The 16585-nt window shown below is 41.2% G+C and overlaps 2 protein-coding genes across 3 annotated transcripts in view; one reads left to right on the top strand and one right to left on the bottom strand.

The window, feature by feature from the left end:
- Nucleotides 1–8323, top strand: part of nme7 (NME/NM23 family member 7) — a 137398-nt gene extending 129075 nt beyond the window's left edge. For both annotated transcript variants that reach the window (XM_034180654.1, XM_034180652.1), the window contains exons 11-12: nt 7479–7586; nt 8053–8323. In XM_034180654.1, coding sequence (XP_034036545.1) covers nt 7479–7586; nt 8053–8085 — 141 coding nt within the window. In that variant the 3' untranslated portion in view covers nt 8086–8323. The remainder of the gene's footprint in view (nt 1–7478; nt 7587–8052) is intronic.
- The window catches only part of atp1b1a (ATPase Na+/K+ transporting subunit beta 1a), a 30214-nt gene continuing 21744 nt past the window's right edge, over nt 8116–16585 (bottom strand). Inside the window, exons 4-6 of the mRNA XM_034180656.1 lie at nt 12231–12412; nt 9489–9569; nt 8116–9411 (exon numbers count right to left, since the gene is read on the bottom strand). Of these exons, the coding sequence (XP_034036547.1) occupies nt 9154–9411; nt 9489–9569; nt 12231–12412 (521 nt within the window). The 3' untranslated portion in view covers nt 8116–9153. The remainder of the gene's footprint in view (nt 9412–9488; nt 9570–12230; nt 12413–16585) is intronic.

Genomic DNA, 16585 nt, shown 5'->3' on the forward strand with positions numbered 1-16585 from the left:
TGGTTAGACACCATGTTTCTAAGATTTGTGGGGCCATCCATGTCTTTATGTCTGTAAGACAATCCTGCAGTTTAGCTAATTGGTGTGTGTCCTCTGGCTTCATGGATAGATAAAGCTGGGTATCATCTGCGTAACAATGAAAATTTAAGCAATACCGTCTAATAATACTGCCTAAGGGAAGCATGTATAAAGTGAATAAAATTGGTCCTAGCACAGAACCTTGTGGAACTCCATAATTAACTTTAGTCTGTGAAGAAGATTCCCCATTTACATGAACAAATTGTAATCTATTAGACAAATATGATTCAAACCACCGCAGCGCAGTGCCTTTAATACCTATGGCATGCTCTAATCTCTGTAATAAAATTTTATGGTCAACAGTATCAAAAGCAGCACTGAGGTCTAACAGAACAAGCACAGAGATGAGTCCACTGTCCGAGGCCATAAGAAGATCATTTGTAACCTTCACTAATGCTGTTTCTGTACTATGATGAATTCTAAAACCTGACTGAAACTCTTCAAATAGACCATTCCTCTGCAGATGATCAGTTAGCTGTTTTACAACTACCCTTTCAAGAATTTTTGAGAGAAAAGGAAGGTTGGAGATTGGCCTATAATTAGCTAAGATAGCTGGGTCAAGTGATGGCTTTTTAAGTAATGGTTTAATTACTGCCACCTTAAAAGCCTGTGGTACATAGCCAACTAACAAAGATAGATTGATCATATTTAAGATCGAAGCATTAAATAATGGTAGGGCTTCCTTGAGCAGCCTGGTAGGAATGGGGTCTAATAAACATGTTGATGGTTTGGATGAAGTAACTAATGAAAATAACTCAGACAGAACAATCGGAGAGAAAGAGTCTAACCAAATACCGGCATCACTGAAAGCAGCCAAAGATAACGATACGTCTTTGGGATGGTTATGAGTAATTTTTTCTCTAATAGTTAAAATTTTGTTAGCAAAGAAAGTCATGAAGTCATTACTTGTTAAAGTTAATGGAATACTCAGCTCAACAGAGCTCTGACTCTTTGTCAGCCTGGCTACGCAGCTGAATCCAGGGAAGTCTCCTGGCATAGATGGCATCCCAGCAGAAGTGTACCAAAATGGAGGTGAGGTAGTCCTTGACAAGCTTCAGATTCTCTTCTCCAGTTGCTGGGAAAAGGGAATGGTTCCACATGACCTTCGGGATGCGGTCATTGTCCCCCTGTACAAGAACAAGGGCGACAAGTCCGACTGTTCTAATTATCGGGGCATCACTCTCCTCTCAATAGCAGGAAAGATTCTGGCTCAAGTGCTGCTCAACAGGCTTACCCCTACCATACCGCATGAAAATACTCCTGAGAGTCAGTGCGGATTTCGGGCCAACAGGGGAACCACCGACATGATCTTCGTCCTGAGACAGATCCAGGTGAAGTGCAGAGAACAGAACATGGCCCTTTATGCAGCCTTCATAGACCTAACCAAGGCTTTCAACACGGTCAGTCATGAGGGCTTGTGGAAGATTCTTGCACGCCTTGGCTGCCCTCCAAAGCTCCTCACCATCCTTCGCCAGCTGCATGAAGGCCAGATGGGACAAGTGAAGCACAACGGGACTCTCTCCGGCAGCTTCCCCATCTTAAATGGCGTCAAACAAGGTTGTATCCTCGCGCCCACTCTGTTCTCCATCTTCTTCAGCATGATGCTTCGTGAGGCCAAAGAAGACTTGACAGATGGCATTTATATCCTCTTCAGAACCGACGGAAGTCTGTTTAACTAGCGGCGCCTTCTGTCCTATACTAAGATCACAGAACAGCTAATCATGGAGCTGCTCTTCACAGATGATTGCACCCTTGTCGCCCATACGGAGCAAGCCTTGCAGCACATCGTCAACTGTTTTGCTGAAGCAGCAAGAGCCTTCGGCCTCACCATCAGCCTGAGAAAGTGCTATATCAACCGGTCCCCCATACAGCATATACCCCACCCCAAATCAACATCGAGGGTACCAACTTGAATGCAGTAGAGCACTTCACGTATCTCGGTAGTGTTATCTCAAACGACGCATCTGTCACCAAGGACCTAGACAGTCGCCTTGCCAAGGCCAGCAGTTCTTTTGGTCGCCTCTCCAAGAAAGTCTGGCAGAATCATGCACTGCGCCTTTCCACAAAAGTGCAGGTCTACAGAGCCATTGTGGTCCCTACCCTACTGTATGGAGTTGAAACCTGGGTTCTGTATCGCCAGCAGATCAGATTACTGGAACACTTTCATCAGCGTTGTCTCCGAAACATCCTCAGGTTCAAGTGGCAGGACTACGTCTCAAATGAGGACATCCTTACCAGAGCCAAATTGCCCAGCCTGGAGTCTATTATACTCAAACAACAGCTTTGTTGGGCAGGTCACGTAGCCAGGATGGATGATACACGCTTGCCGAAATTAATTCTCTTTGGCGAGCTTAAGGAAGGGAGATGAAACCAAGGGGCCCCCAAAAAGTGCTACAAGGACCAGATGAAGAAGCAGCTCTCCCTTGCAGGCATTCAGCATCAGTCATGGCAGCATCTAGCTACAGATAGACTTAGCTGGCGTTCCAGCATCAAATCCGCCAGTCTGAAGTTCGAGGCAGAAAGAAGTGAGGCCTCACGCCAGAAGCGTCAAAGGCAGAAAGAGCGGGCAGCAGCACAAGCCCAGCCTACTCAAGTGTTCATTTGCCTCAAGTGTAACAGGTCTTGTGCATCCCGCATCGGACTTTTCAGCCACCAGAGGGCTTGTAGAAAATAAACTTAAAAAAAAAAAGAAAAAGGCCTTCCCACTATCCTCGCAAGTGAGGAAACTGCCAGAATTGGACAAGCATTGCTTTGTGGCTTGTGTGTGATTTATTTGCTACAAAGAAGCCTGTGTGAACATTGGACAGACTTCAGAAAAACCCGTGAGAGAAAACAAGGCTGGATTATGACCTTGAAGCCTGTTTCTGCTTTTTGTGTGCACGCTCATAAACCATAAGAGCACAAGGACATTGTCCTATGAAATGTTATCCTGCTATGAGAACATCCTTTCTGTCCACACGCAAGATTCCTCTGGTTTGTCTTAAGTAGCACTTTAATGCGCTCCTTAACCCGGTGTATGAATAAACCTTTTACAGTGCACAAAAATAAATAAATCAGTCAAAAATTAGTTATGTGTTCCCTTCCTCAGATCTAATAATTGTTTTAATTTCACATTCATATACTGGCCCCCCCTGACAGTCTTGGACCCAACTTAGACATGTACTATACACATTATTTAGGAGAGGATAACTCAACTGTTCCAGACTAATATGACCCCAATGAACAACCTGGGATATGAGCCAAAAGCTCTATCCGGGACCAACAGCCCCAAAATGACCAAACCCTTTTTGTCCTGAATCACCACATATTTAGTAACTTAGGACTTTCAGGGCTATTGGCTATTGGGAAATTTCCCTGCTAATTTTTAAAACATCCAAGATCTCTAGATACTACTGTCTGCTAAAGAAAACCATTTTGTATTTTTCTCTTTAAATCAATATTCCATTGATAACAGTATGACTGAAAATAACATTTCATCATACTTTCAATGTACATTTATAAGTTGACCCACTTATTTTAGCCATTTTCTCTTAAAATATCAAAATAGAAATTTTTGCACTTTTCTATGACCCTCCCAAACATGTACAGTGGGGCAAAAAAGTATTTAGTCAGCCCCTGATTGTGCAAGTTCTCCTACTTAGAAAGATGAGAGGGGTCTGTAATTTTCAACATAGGTGTACACTTCAACTATGAGAGAGTCAGACTCCAAACTCAACCATGGCCAAGACCAAAGAGCTGTCGAAGGACACCAGGAAGAAAATTGTAGATGTGCACCAGGCTGGGAAGAGTGAATCTACAATAGTCAAGCAGGTTGGTGTGACTAAATCAACTGTGGGAGCAATTGTAAGAAAATGGAAGACATAGAAGACCATTGATAATCTCCCTCGATCTGGGGCTCCACGCAAGATGTCATCCCGTGGGGTCAAAATGACCATGAGAACGGTGAACAAAAATTCCAGAACTACACAGAGGGACCTGATGAATGACCTGCAGAGAGCTGGGACCATAGTAACAAAGGCTACACACTACGCAGAGAGAGATTCAAATCCTGCAGTGCCAGGCATGTCCCCTTGCTTAAGCCTGTACATGTCCATGCCCATCTGAAGTTTGCTAGAGAGCATATGGATGATCCAGAAGAGGACTGGGAGAATATCATGTGTTCAGATGAAACCAAAATAGAACATTTTGGTAAAACCCGTCGTGTTTGGAGGAAAAATAATGCTGAGTTGCATTCCAAGAACATCATACCTACTGTGAAGCATGGGGATGGAAACATCATGCTTTGGGGCTGTTATTCTGCAAAGGGGACAGGACGACTGATCTGTGTTAAGGGAAGAATGAATGGGCGCATGTATCGTGAGATTTTAAGCCAAAACGTCTTTCCATCAGTGAGAGCATTGAAGATGCAACGTGGCTGGGTCTTCCAGCATGACAATGATCCCAAAACACACCACTCAGGCAACGAAGGAGTGGCTCCGTAAAAAGCATTTCAAGGTCCTGGAGTTGCCGAGCCAGTGTCCAGACCTCAACCCCATAGAAAATTTATTGAGGGATTTGAAAGTCCATGTTGCCCAGCGACAGCCTCAAAACATCACTGCTCCAGAGATCTGCATGGAGGAATGGGCCAAAATACCAGCTACAGTGTGTGCAAACCTGGTGAAGACTTAAAGGAAACGTTTGACCTCTGTTTTTGCCAACAAAGATTATATTACAAAGTATTGAGTTGAACTTTAATTATTGACCAAATACTTATTTTCCACCATAATTTAAAAATAAATTAAAAATCCTACAATGTGATTTCCTGGATTTTTTTTTTTTTTTCTAATTTTGTCTCTCATAGTTGAAGTGTACCTATGATGAAAATTACAGACCTCTCTCATCTTTGTAAGTAGGAGAACTTGCACAATCAGGGACTGCCAAAATTTTTTACCTCACTGTACTGGCCATTCTGAACATTTTCAATACCTTGGAAAATCTATAGCTGCTGTAGTTTAGAAAATACAGCTATGTTAGAAATATCAGTCAGGACAAAAAGGGCGTGGTCATTTTGTGCTGTTCCTCCCAGAGAGAACAGTTGAGTTATCCTCTCCTAAATGAGGTGCATACATGTCTCAGCTAGGTCCTCTACTTTGGGTCCTGGTGGAGCTTTTTGCGCAAAGCAGAAAAGTACACAAGACTGTCTTTGACCTTTGTATCAGAGTGAAACACAAACCTCTGCTGGGATAATAATGGCTAAATCATTATTACCTCTGCCAGCCAACGGAGCGGAAATCAAGAATCCTGACCAGCATATGTATAGATCTTTGTGTTATAATGAGAGTGTATAATGTAATAAATTCTTTCATTAACCAACACACCATTTATCAACATAATTCAATTTAAAACAGTACTCCGCTTTTTGAACCCTGCAGCACGCAGTGCACCAGCGCCTGCTCTGGACCAGGGGTCTCATGTACCACGACTTCCATTGACTTTATACTAAAAGTTGTCATATGCCAAAATCCAGAATCTGGTGTAAACACAAATATATTCAGATGTTTTAAAGTGTGCATAAGCATGAATCCACGCACGTTTGGTTTGTACATCCCACTGAACGTGTAATCGAGCAAGTGCAGACGCACCAAACTCCTCCCTAGCCATGCCTCTATCTAAATATGGAAATGTATTCAAATAGTGTGGTTGTGTCGTGCTGACGGCACCGTAAGTGTGGAGTGTTGTGTTTGATGGCGCCCGCCATCGTCTTTGTGTTTTCTAAAAAAAAAAATTGAAGGACTTTCAGAGACGACGTGCAAAAACAACGAAAGCTGTGGCTAGATTGCCGTTCTCTCAGCTCGCTGTAATGTAAAATAGAAATTAAAAGTGTGTGTGTGTAAATGCTGAACTGAGCTGCATGCACATACTGAAGTATAAAGATATTAGGTACATGATGGCTGACAGTGTGTGACATTAACATTACACATGCTTTTATTGACAAATACTGAACACAGTTGGGGGCTTGTTAAGAAGCTCTAGTTTCACCAAGAAAACAATAATAAAAGCATTTGAATGTGCACATGCCCAAATATGTCAGTGCTGATTTTCATTAGGGACAATTACACTGATAAATTATTTAACCACCAAGCACCCCCCTGCAATCGTGCACCATGTAGCCTCCAGCCTGATGCACATTTGCGCACCACACACGATTTGGTGGCTCGGTACAAGGTTGACTGGCACATGCCTGACTGATCAGCCAGTTCACTCTGGAATGCCCTCACATACAGACAGGTGACGCAATTAAATAGCCACCTCCCCTGTCACTTAAGAGGTTAAAAACATTAACATTTCTGTAACTGCAACCTGAGAAATGTCAAACCCTTTGAGCAGTAACAGGGAAAAATGTAGTTTTTGGACGCCTTGGGGCAACTGTTTGTTGTGATTTGGCGCTATACAAGAAAAAAGTTGATTGATTGATTGATTGATTGACAGAGGGCAGCAACCATATAGCTGTAATCAGGGTTCCTGCGGATCCTTAAAACATATTGGAAGCTGTTGAATTTGGGTCATTTAGAAATAAAGCTTTAATTTGTATTAAAATCTGATATTTTTTTCTTACCTTGCAATTAAAAATAAATAAATGGCAGTATCTATTGAAAACTTGCAACATAGCAGAACCAACAAATCTCATTTGTTGCCAGAACACAGACTTTCAATGAGCGAGGTAAATCATGTGATGACATGGGGAAGTGTGAATTTAATGCAAATGGGCTTTTCATGGAAGATTTTACGGTATGGTTTAAACCAGTTACGCTCCAAGAAAAAAAAAATTAAAAAAAAAAGTGCAAAATAGTTTTAAATCCATCTTGCCAGCTGCAGGAACCCTGTTAATTCTGACCCCATATGTCCACACTTTGGTTTTTGCACTATAACTTAACAGCTCTTCAATCAATCAACTTCAACTTTGGTCTGACTTGGACCTTAGAAGGTGGCTGTTGTTGAAATGAGCAGCACCAGTGCCACCATCTGAAAAGGTTTTCTGCACAATAAGTTAACAGTCTGAAATGTGGTCTTGGGGAGGAAAATGTTCTTGACTGAGCTGATCGAATCCGCAGTTGTTTTCCACTTCCGTTTTGAAATCTGTGCCAAAATGATCAGATAATTCTTAATACTTGCAGATTTTGTCTACATTAAAAAATAAACCCATATGTGGTACATGTCAACATCATCTCAAAAATATTTAAGAAATTAAGACTTTCCTGTTCAGATTGTCAAGTTTGCAATTTCTTCTTTCTGGCTTGTGGAGCTGCTGATGCATCACTTTGTTTAAGGAATACGTGCACACCCCCACAGCAGATGTTTTTTTACTGTTTAAGTTTGTGACTGGTCATTGGAGTTTTTTTTGTTTTTTCCCCCTTCAACAGGAAATCGCACGCCATCTTCGTCCAACAACACTTCGTGCACTTTATGGCAAAGACAAGGTGAAAAATGGCGTCCACTGTACAGACCTCCCTGAAGACGGCGTTTTGGAGGTAGGTGCTGCTGTGCAGTCTCAGTCTGTCATTGTTGAGACATAGTACACGGACTGTCTGAGGTCTTGCACGTGTGACAACCTTGTGTTTGGTCAGGAACAAAAAGCTGTGTCACAGTCTCATGACTGTGGGCTGGAACAACTTTAGCTCACACTGGGTTTTGCCCCCCCCCCCTCTGGAGAACAAGAATGGCACAGGAATTTGAAACAAAACCATTGTTTTGTTGGAGTGGGTTTGACCCATCAAGCGTCATGTTCAGGAAAACTCCTGATCTGTGGTCTGCACAAACGCCTCCTTGTTAACCATTAGCCTGGGACTGACTGAGCTGCCATTTTCCCAAGACAAAGCTCCTGCAAACCAGCCTGTGCTGTGAACTATGTCACACCTCCAACAGCTTTAGCACATATCACAATTATTTTAAAATCATGTTTTCAGCACTTCTCACTATGTTCATTTCTCTTTCCAGGTGCAATATTTCTTCAAGCTTTTGGATCCCTAATGTTTAAATAATTCCAAGAGCCGAGAAACGTCTTGTTTCACTGTTTATTGTTTCAGCCTTATGCAGATTAAATAAAGTGACAAGAGCAGACTCCTGACAAGTGTTTTGATCTTGAACATAGATTTAATTATTTTCACATCAACTAAACACCTTGTTACACGGGATACTGCATTGCCTTGGATTTTCTGAATTTTGACCAGCGACTTTGGTATTTGGATTCATACATTACACTTTGAAGGAAAAAAAAATGTACAACTGCATAAATATAAAAATCTTCCAACATGAAAATGGCTAAAACATTCAATAGTAAGTTGCATCACATCATGTGATGTCTCCAGCAAAACAGATTTAAAAGCACTGAGTTGCCACTGTTTCCGTGGAGGTGACAGACTTCTAGGCTGGACCCACAAAGATCTACACTATCAATTAAGAACAGACGTAAGAGTATCAAACGGAAAAGGTCATTAAACTATCCTACAGCTAAGGTGAATTAAAAAACGCATCCACAATCCACTTAAAATTTGTTACACGCAAAAAGATTCCTTGGAGCGCAGTCATTTACTTATACATGGGCATTAAAGGTTCAGAGTACCGTGCCAGTGTTTCAGTTAATTGGAGCACATGTAGCACACCCGCAGCTGCACACAGACAAACACGCACACACAAACACGTGTTGGACCACTAAAGCAGACATGGGACGAGAGAGATTGAGATGAGACAGGGCGACAGCACTGGAGCCTCAAAAAAATATATAGAAGTCACACTAGGATGGCAGACAAACACAGCTCGCTACGTGTCAGTAGTGGAATTGCAGTTTTACAGTAATTGATGAATACATCCCATGGCTCAAGGAATATTTTCATTTACAGTAGAATAAATATTCGCTATTGCTACTCTGGTATTTTACATTCTAACCTCCACAAACGCACAGAAAAAGCTAGTGTAAAGCACATGGATTAAGTGTAGGTCCTGTATAGTATGAATGTTCAAAGACTAGTGGTGTTTATTTGAACTCTTGTACTCTCTACATTAATTGTGTGTAAATGAGCGTGCTCGTCACAGCTGAGGTCACAAGTTGACTGTGATCTTAACGTCAAAGCGTCCTTGGTAGCGATCTTTGTCGCTGTAATGAATGTTGTCTCCGTAGATTTTGCACTCGATGCGCACCTCCTTATTCCTGGTCAGGTTGGTAAACTTAACGGCCACCAAAGGCTGCAGGTACTGTGGGTGCAGCAGTTTGCCGTAGTAAGGGTAGTACTGAAGGGGGAAACCGCCGCTAATGCCAAAGTACTGGATGTCTCCGATCATGTCTAAGTCCTCGTCTCTCTGCAGGGACAGCGGTCACACAGTCACACAGACATTTGATTTACAAACACGTACTTTAATCTGGTCACCACACGTACCTTATTCTTGCAGTGAAGTGGGATGAGGTTCGGCTGTGCTAGAGGTTGGACAGCCACTGGAAGCGTCTCGTTACTTGGTGCCTGTACAGACGCATGCTGACTGTAACATCGGGACGTTTCACACAAGGTTTTGTTTGAATTTGCGACAGCAATACCAAAGGCCTTCTCAAACGACACACTTTGTTTTATGTCCAACTAATTTGGGACATTTGACAACATTAACAGTGGCTCTAAAAACACATTTCTTTAACATTCATGACCAGATATACAGTAGTGTTCAGAATAATAGTAGTGCTATGTGACTAAAGAGATTAATCCAGGTTTTGAGTATATTTCTTGTTACTTGGGAATCAAGGTACCAGTAGATTCAGTAGATTCTCACAAATCCAACAAGACCAAGCATTCATGATATGCACACTCTTAAGGCTATGAAATTGGGCTATTAGTAAAAAAAAAAAAGTAGAAAAGGGGGTGTTCACAATAATAGTAGCATCTGCTGTTGACGCTACAAACTCAAAACTATTATGTTCAAACTGCTTTTTTTTTTAGCAATCCTGTGAATCACTAAATTAGTATTTAGTTGTATAACCACAGTTTTTCATGATTCCTTCACATCTGCGAGGCATTCATTTTGTTGGTTTGGAACCAAGATTTTGCTGGATTACTAGTGTGCTTGGGGTCATTGTCTTGTGGAAACACCCATTTCAAGGGCATGTCCTCTTCAGCATAAGGCAACATGACCTCTTCAAGTATTTTGACATATCCAAACTGATCCATGATACTTGGTATGCGATATACAGGCCCAACACCATAGTAGGAGAAACATGCCCATACCATGATGCTTGCACCACCATGCTTCACTGTCTTCACTGTGAACTGTGGCTTGAATTCAGAGTTTGGAGGTCATCTCACAAACTGTCTGCGGCCCTTGGACCCAAAAAGAACAGTTTTACTCTCATCAGTCCACAAAATATTTCTCCATTTCTCTTTAGGCCAGTTGACGTGTCCTTTGGCAAATTGTAACCTCTTCTGCACGTCTTTTATTTAACAGAAGGACTTAGCAGGGGATTCTTGCAAATAAACTAGCTTCACACAGGCGTCTTCTAACTGTCACAGCACTTACAGGTAACTCCAGACTGTCTTTGATCATCCTGGAGCTGATCAATGGTGAGCCTTTGCCATTCTGGTTATTCTTCTATCCATTTTGATGGTTGTTTTCCGTTTTCTTCCACGCGTCTTTTTTTTTGTTGATTTTAAAGCATTGGAGATAATTGTAGATGAACAGCCTATAATGTTTTGCACCTGCGTATGTGTTTTCCCCTCTCCAATCAACTTTTTAATCAAACTACGCTGTTCTTCTGAACAATGTCTTGAACGTCCCATTTTCCTCAGGCATGTTCAACAGGTGCTGGCTTCATCCTTAAATAGGGGACACCTGATTCACACCTGTTTGTTCCACAAAATTGACAAACTCACTGACTGAATGCCACACTACTATTATTGTGAACACCCCCTTTTCTACTTTTTTTTTTTTTTTACTAACAGCCCAATTTCATAGCCTTAAGAGTGTGCATATCATGAATGCTTGGTCTTGTTGGATTTGTGAGAATCTACTGGTACCTTGTTTCCCATGTAACAATAAGAAATATACTCAAAACCTGCATTAATCTTTTTAGTCACATATCACTATTATTCTGAACACTACTGTATGTATAAAAAAAACACAGTGCATTAATATTCTGCCTGCAGCCTGAGAATTAGAACAGAAAGTCTATTTTTACTTCATCTAGTTTTTCTTCTTCCTGGCCTTCAAGCAAATTAATAAACAAAAAACAATCTACTTCTGTACGAGATGTTTTCTGCACTCAAGTGGCATCACATCAAACCAGCTGCAGCAGAGTAACAGAAAAATCATATTTCTAAAAACACAGCTCAACAGTACAACCAACCTGAAAGCAAAGCTTTCAGGCTGGTTTGCTTTGCTTTGAACCTTGAACCAGTGAAGCAGTGCTTCAATTTGCCGCTTCGTTGGTTCACTGTTTCGCGCCTCTTTAGAAGTTTTAACTCTGCATCTTATCCCCTCTCAAATCCATTAAAATATGTCAATCGTGAGTCACTTTTGTGCAGATTAAAATCACTAAGTGGGACTCCTGTCTTGCTGCAAGAAAGAAATGAGAATCCGCCTCCGTTCCGTTGCTCCAAACGCTGCGCCACTCTCAACTGAGTCGAGTCCGCTTGGAACTTATGACTTCAAAGCGAATCGCCATTTAAATCAAATGACACCTCTTTCCAAATATTTTAATACAAACAAACTGCAATTGATCAAAACATTTTTTTCCTCCCAAAATGACACATCCTGCGCTGATGTGCAGCAGCCCAAGACTGGATGGCTGCGGACTCCAGCAGCCAGCTGAGCTCAGCTCAGATGTATATGGAGAGACTTTCATGCCATTAATGTCTGAAAGGAAACGCCTTTGACATAAAAATACAGATTTTATTTATTTCTATTTACGTCCAGAGATCAAGGATCTAGTGACCAATTTCATATTTATTTACTTTAAGACTCAATAAAATGTTGTCGACATAAAAACCTGTAAAGTCTACTTGTAGTACACAGAAAATTCACAGGCAGTATCGATAAGGGAATCAGATCAATAATGGTATCGATAAAATCTTATCAATACCCATCCCTAGTAATTACTATCAGTGTGTTTGGAGCAGTAGCATGTGCAGTAATCTTACCTTTGGTCTGAAACTGACAATCCTGTTTAGTTTGACAATAAGGCAGGGGTTTCCATCCTTGAAACCATAAGTTTCATCCAACAATCCTGAGCAGCTGTCCAGCCAAGACCTGTAAAAACGGCATGCTTTCCTCTTGCTGTCATTTTCCCAGTCTCCTTGGTTCTTGTAACCGTCAGGAGTGACTAGAAGTGGGACAAGAGTGGTCCATTAGATGTGCAAACCAGACTATGCGCATATTAAACACATACTGGCAACCAGCAACAATGTTAGCGGTTATCAAAGAGCCGATATGTGCAGTAAACTACAGGGCTGAGTCAGGACATTTAATTGAAATAAAGAAGCGTTCAAGACAGCTTACTTTAAGCCTTTAAAACCCACAACTCATGAATAGGTTGAAAGGCACATTTTCTTAAATCTGAAGGTACACCATTTATCACAGCCAGAAACTAGAGATCCAGAGTGACAAACATGTTCATTTATAGCTACATGAATCTTCAACCACATCTGCTCCTAATTTCCATCATCCTTGTGATAGGATTTGACCAGAGATGTCAAACAGGAGGCAGAATTCAGCAGGTGAGAACTAGTTCTGTGTTATTACACAAGCAAAACAAAGTGGTTTCTCCAACAGACCGCTGTTACACTGTCAGTGCACATGCTCAGTGGCATGTAAATCTCATATGACCAAGCGTGAGCTCCCACTTCCGCTGTCGGTATGAGAAGTGTGAATTGCCACATGCGTACGAGTAGCAGCTCATTCCACAGGATGCTGTTGTACAACAATTGCCCACAATCCAAAACGGGATGAAACTACTTAATCCATCTTGCCTCCTAACAGGCTGATTTACAAAGTGCAGACCTGGCAACTCGCCTCAAAACAAAAGTAAACTGCACCCTGTCAGATGTTTACCTGCTTTCAGTGCGCATTTTACTCTTTGTAAACTCTTAAATACAACCCCTGGCAAAAATTATGGAATCACCAGCCTCTGAGGATGTTCATTCAGTTGTTTAATTTTGTAGAAAAAAAAAAACAGATCACAGACATGACACAAAACTAAAGTCATTTCAAATGGCAACTTTCTGGCTTTAAGAAACACTATAAGAAATCAAGAGAAAAAGATTGTGGCAGTCAGTAACGGTTACTTTTTTAGACCAAGCAGAGGAAAAAAAAATATGGAATCACTCAATTCTGAGGAAAGAATTATGGAATCACCTTGTAAATTTTCATCCCCAAAACTAACACCTGCATCATATCAGATCTACTCGTTAGTCTGCATCTAAAAAGGAGTGAACACACCTTGGAGAGCTGTTGCACCAAGTGGACTGACATGAATCATGGCTCCATCACGAGAGATGTCAATTGAAACAAAGGAGAGGATTATCAAACTCTTAAAAGAGAGTAAATCATCATGCAGTTTTGCAAAAGATGTTGGTTATTCACATTCAGCTGTGTCTAAACTCTGGACCAAATACAAACAACATGGGAAGCTTGTTAAAGGCAAACATACTGGTAGACCAAGGAAGACATCAAAGCGTCAAGACAGAAAACTTAAAACAATATGTCTCAAAAATTGAAAAATGCACAACAAAACAAATGAGGAACGAATGGGAGGAAACTGGAGTCAACGTCTGTGACCAAACTGTAAGAAACCACCTAAAGGAAATGGGATTTACATACAGAAAAGCTAAACGAAAGCCATCATTAACACCTAAACAGAAAAAAAACAAGGTTACAATGGGCTAAGGAAAAGCATTCGTGGACTGTGGATGACTGGATGAAAGTCATATTCAGTGATGAATCTTGAATCTGCACTGGGCAAGGTGATGATGCTGGAACTTTTGTTTGGTGCCGTTCCAATGAGATTTATAATGATGACTGCCTGAAGAGAACATGTAAATTTCCACAGTCATTGATGATATGGGGCTGCATGCAAGGTAAAGGCACTGGGGAGATGGCTGTCATTACATCATCAATAAATGCACAAGTTTACGTTGATATTTTGGACAATTGAAAGGATGTTTGGGGATGTTTCAAGATGATAATGCATCTTGCCATAGAGCAAAAACTGCGAAAACATTCCTTGTAAAAAGACACATAGGGTCAATGTCATGGCATAGGGTCAATGTCAACGAGTAGATCTGATTTGATGCAGGTGTTAATTTGGGGGATGAAAATTTACAGGATGATTCCATAATTTTTTCCTCAGAATTGAGTAATTCCATATTTTTTTCCTCTGCTTGGTCTAAAAAAGTAACCATTACTGACTGCCACAATCTTTTTTTCTTGATTTCTTATAGTGTTTCTTAAAGCCAGAAAGTTGCCATTTGAAATGACTTTAGTTTTGTGTCATGTCTGTGATCTGCTTTTTTTCTACAAAATTAAACAACTGAATGAACATCCTCCGAGGCCGGTGATTCCATAATTTTTGCCAGGGGTTGTAGAGTTGGAGTTTTCTTTTTGTGACAACTGAAGTAGTACACTAATGTTTTCGAAGAATGAATGGAATGTTGCGTTTTATAGCGTTCTGCAGTCTGCCCGACTGTGCTTCCTGATGGAAAACTCCACTGTTTTTCCAGCTTTCCTCCCAAACAGCTGTCATTTGTGCCAAGTACATTTGAATCAAGACATTAAATGGAGTTTCACACAAGCCATTTTTACTGTTGTAACACCGAATGATTTTTAAGAAAAAAGCTGTGGCAAAAAAGTGCGCACAGTGCATCCAGGATTACAGCTGACCACTCCAATGCGGCTGTGGGCGGCTGCATCCCGACGCGCGAATCCGTCCGCACGTCTTTCATTACAAAATCTCCTTTAACAGTGGAATGTGCCGATAAAGTGCTGATCCCGACCTCTTCTGAAACTTCTTTGCTAGTCACACGACGTCCTGCATCAACAGAGCCTTAAATTTGCAAGTGATCTGCTCGTTCCAGCCTGTCGATGGCCACTCGGGGCGTGGTGCGCCCTCTGCCGCCGTGGGCCGTTTTTAATCCATCTTTAATGGTCCTTAATCTGTGTGATACCGACAGAATCTTCACCGAAATCCATCTGAATCTTTCAAATGGTTTCCAACTGGCTGTCTGAAAAAAATTCATGGAGCAAAGCGGCAGCCTCTCAGCCATTTCCCTGACAATAAAAATCCGACGAGGGGGGTGGACCAGTGCTCACTCAAAGCCTGCCCACAGGCGAATGACGCAACCAAAAGGCGTGAAAAAACTCACGCATGCGCATGAAGGTTCAAGCTTGTCTGATGCAAGCGCACAAGATTCAAATCCATATAGTTTTTGAAAAAAAAGGTCATACTTTTCTCACAGACCTCGTATCCGTGTATTTACAGAGAGCATGCATGCCCGCGCTGCTCCCCACGGCGTTCGACTTGCAGAGTACTCAGTGCACATGCGCTGAACAATGTAACACTCTATTGATCTGACGCATCAAAATTCAGATTCTAATCAATGTATTTTCATTATAAGCCCTTTTAATACAGCAACACCTCACAGGCAAATTGGAGGCATTTGGCATGCAATACACGATAGTATTTATCTTATTGTGCCAAACTGGAGAGGATGGACTAATTCATTCATCACTTCACTCACTGCATGTCGAGGAACAATAAATGTTATTATGCGCAAGAACTATTTTTGAAGTTCCTCCAAACTACAGTCATGAGCTGTTCTTCAAAGTCTTGTTCACATTACTGCAGTGCAGAAAACGGTTACTGTAACAGCTCAGTGGAATGTCCTTCCACAGCAGACGGTATGTCAAGGTGACATCAGAAGTCACACACTATCTGCAGAAATATCCTCAAAACACAAAAGTACAATTTCAATCCAACACGGTGGAGAAACTCAGTGGACGATTTTAGTACAACACAGGTCAAATCAGAGGTCATCATCTTAAGGCCTAGTGCAAAAATAATGAAACCTAAATGCTGTTCTGCACTGCATTTGTCATGAACAAGCCATTATTTTATTTAGCACCATCCAGATTTATCTGTGGGTTTCCTATAGTCTCTTTGACAGGTACTGAAAATTTCATGGAAATATTCCACACGGTTCCAGAGATATGCACGAAATTTAGCCCAAAATTAGCACATTTTTCATCAATTTTGTGTGACGTTGATATTTAGCATTATCATTTAAAGTTGAATGTTAAAGAAATAACCTTGTATTTTGTCAATTTGTACTTCATACTAACACACAGTAACACATTTTTGTAAAGGTAGAAATGTCATTTCCTAGAAAAAACATGTTTCTAAAGCAAGGTAAAACTCACAAGCGTAACACTGAGAATAAGTCATTGATTTATTTGTGTCAAAACCTTAGCTATATCTCCTACTCTGCTGCAATAGAATAAT

The sequence above is a fragment of the Thalassophryne amazonica genome, chromosome 10 (genome assembly GCF_902500255.1).
Source record: "Thalassophryne amazonica chromosome 10, fThaAma1.1, whole genome shotgun sequence".
Classification (NCBI taxonomy): Eukaryota; Metazoa; Chordata; class Actinopteri; order Batrachoidiformes; family Batrachoididae; genus Thalassophryne; species Thalassophryne amazonica.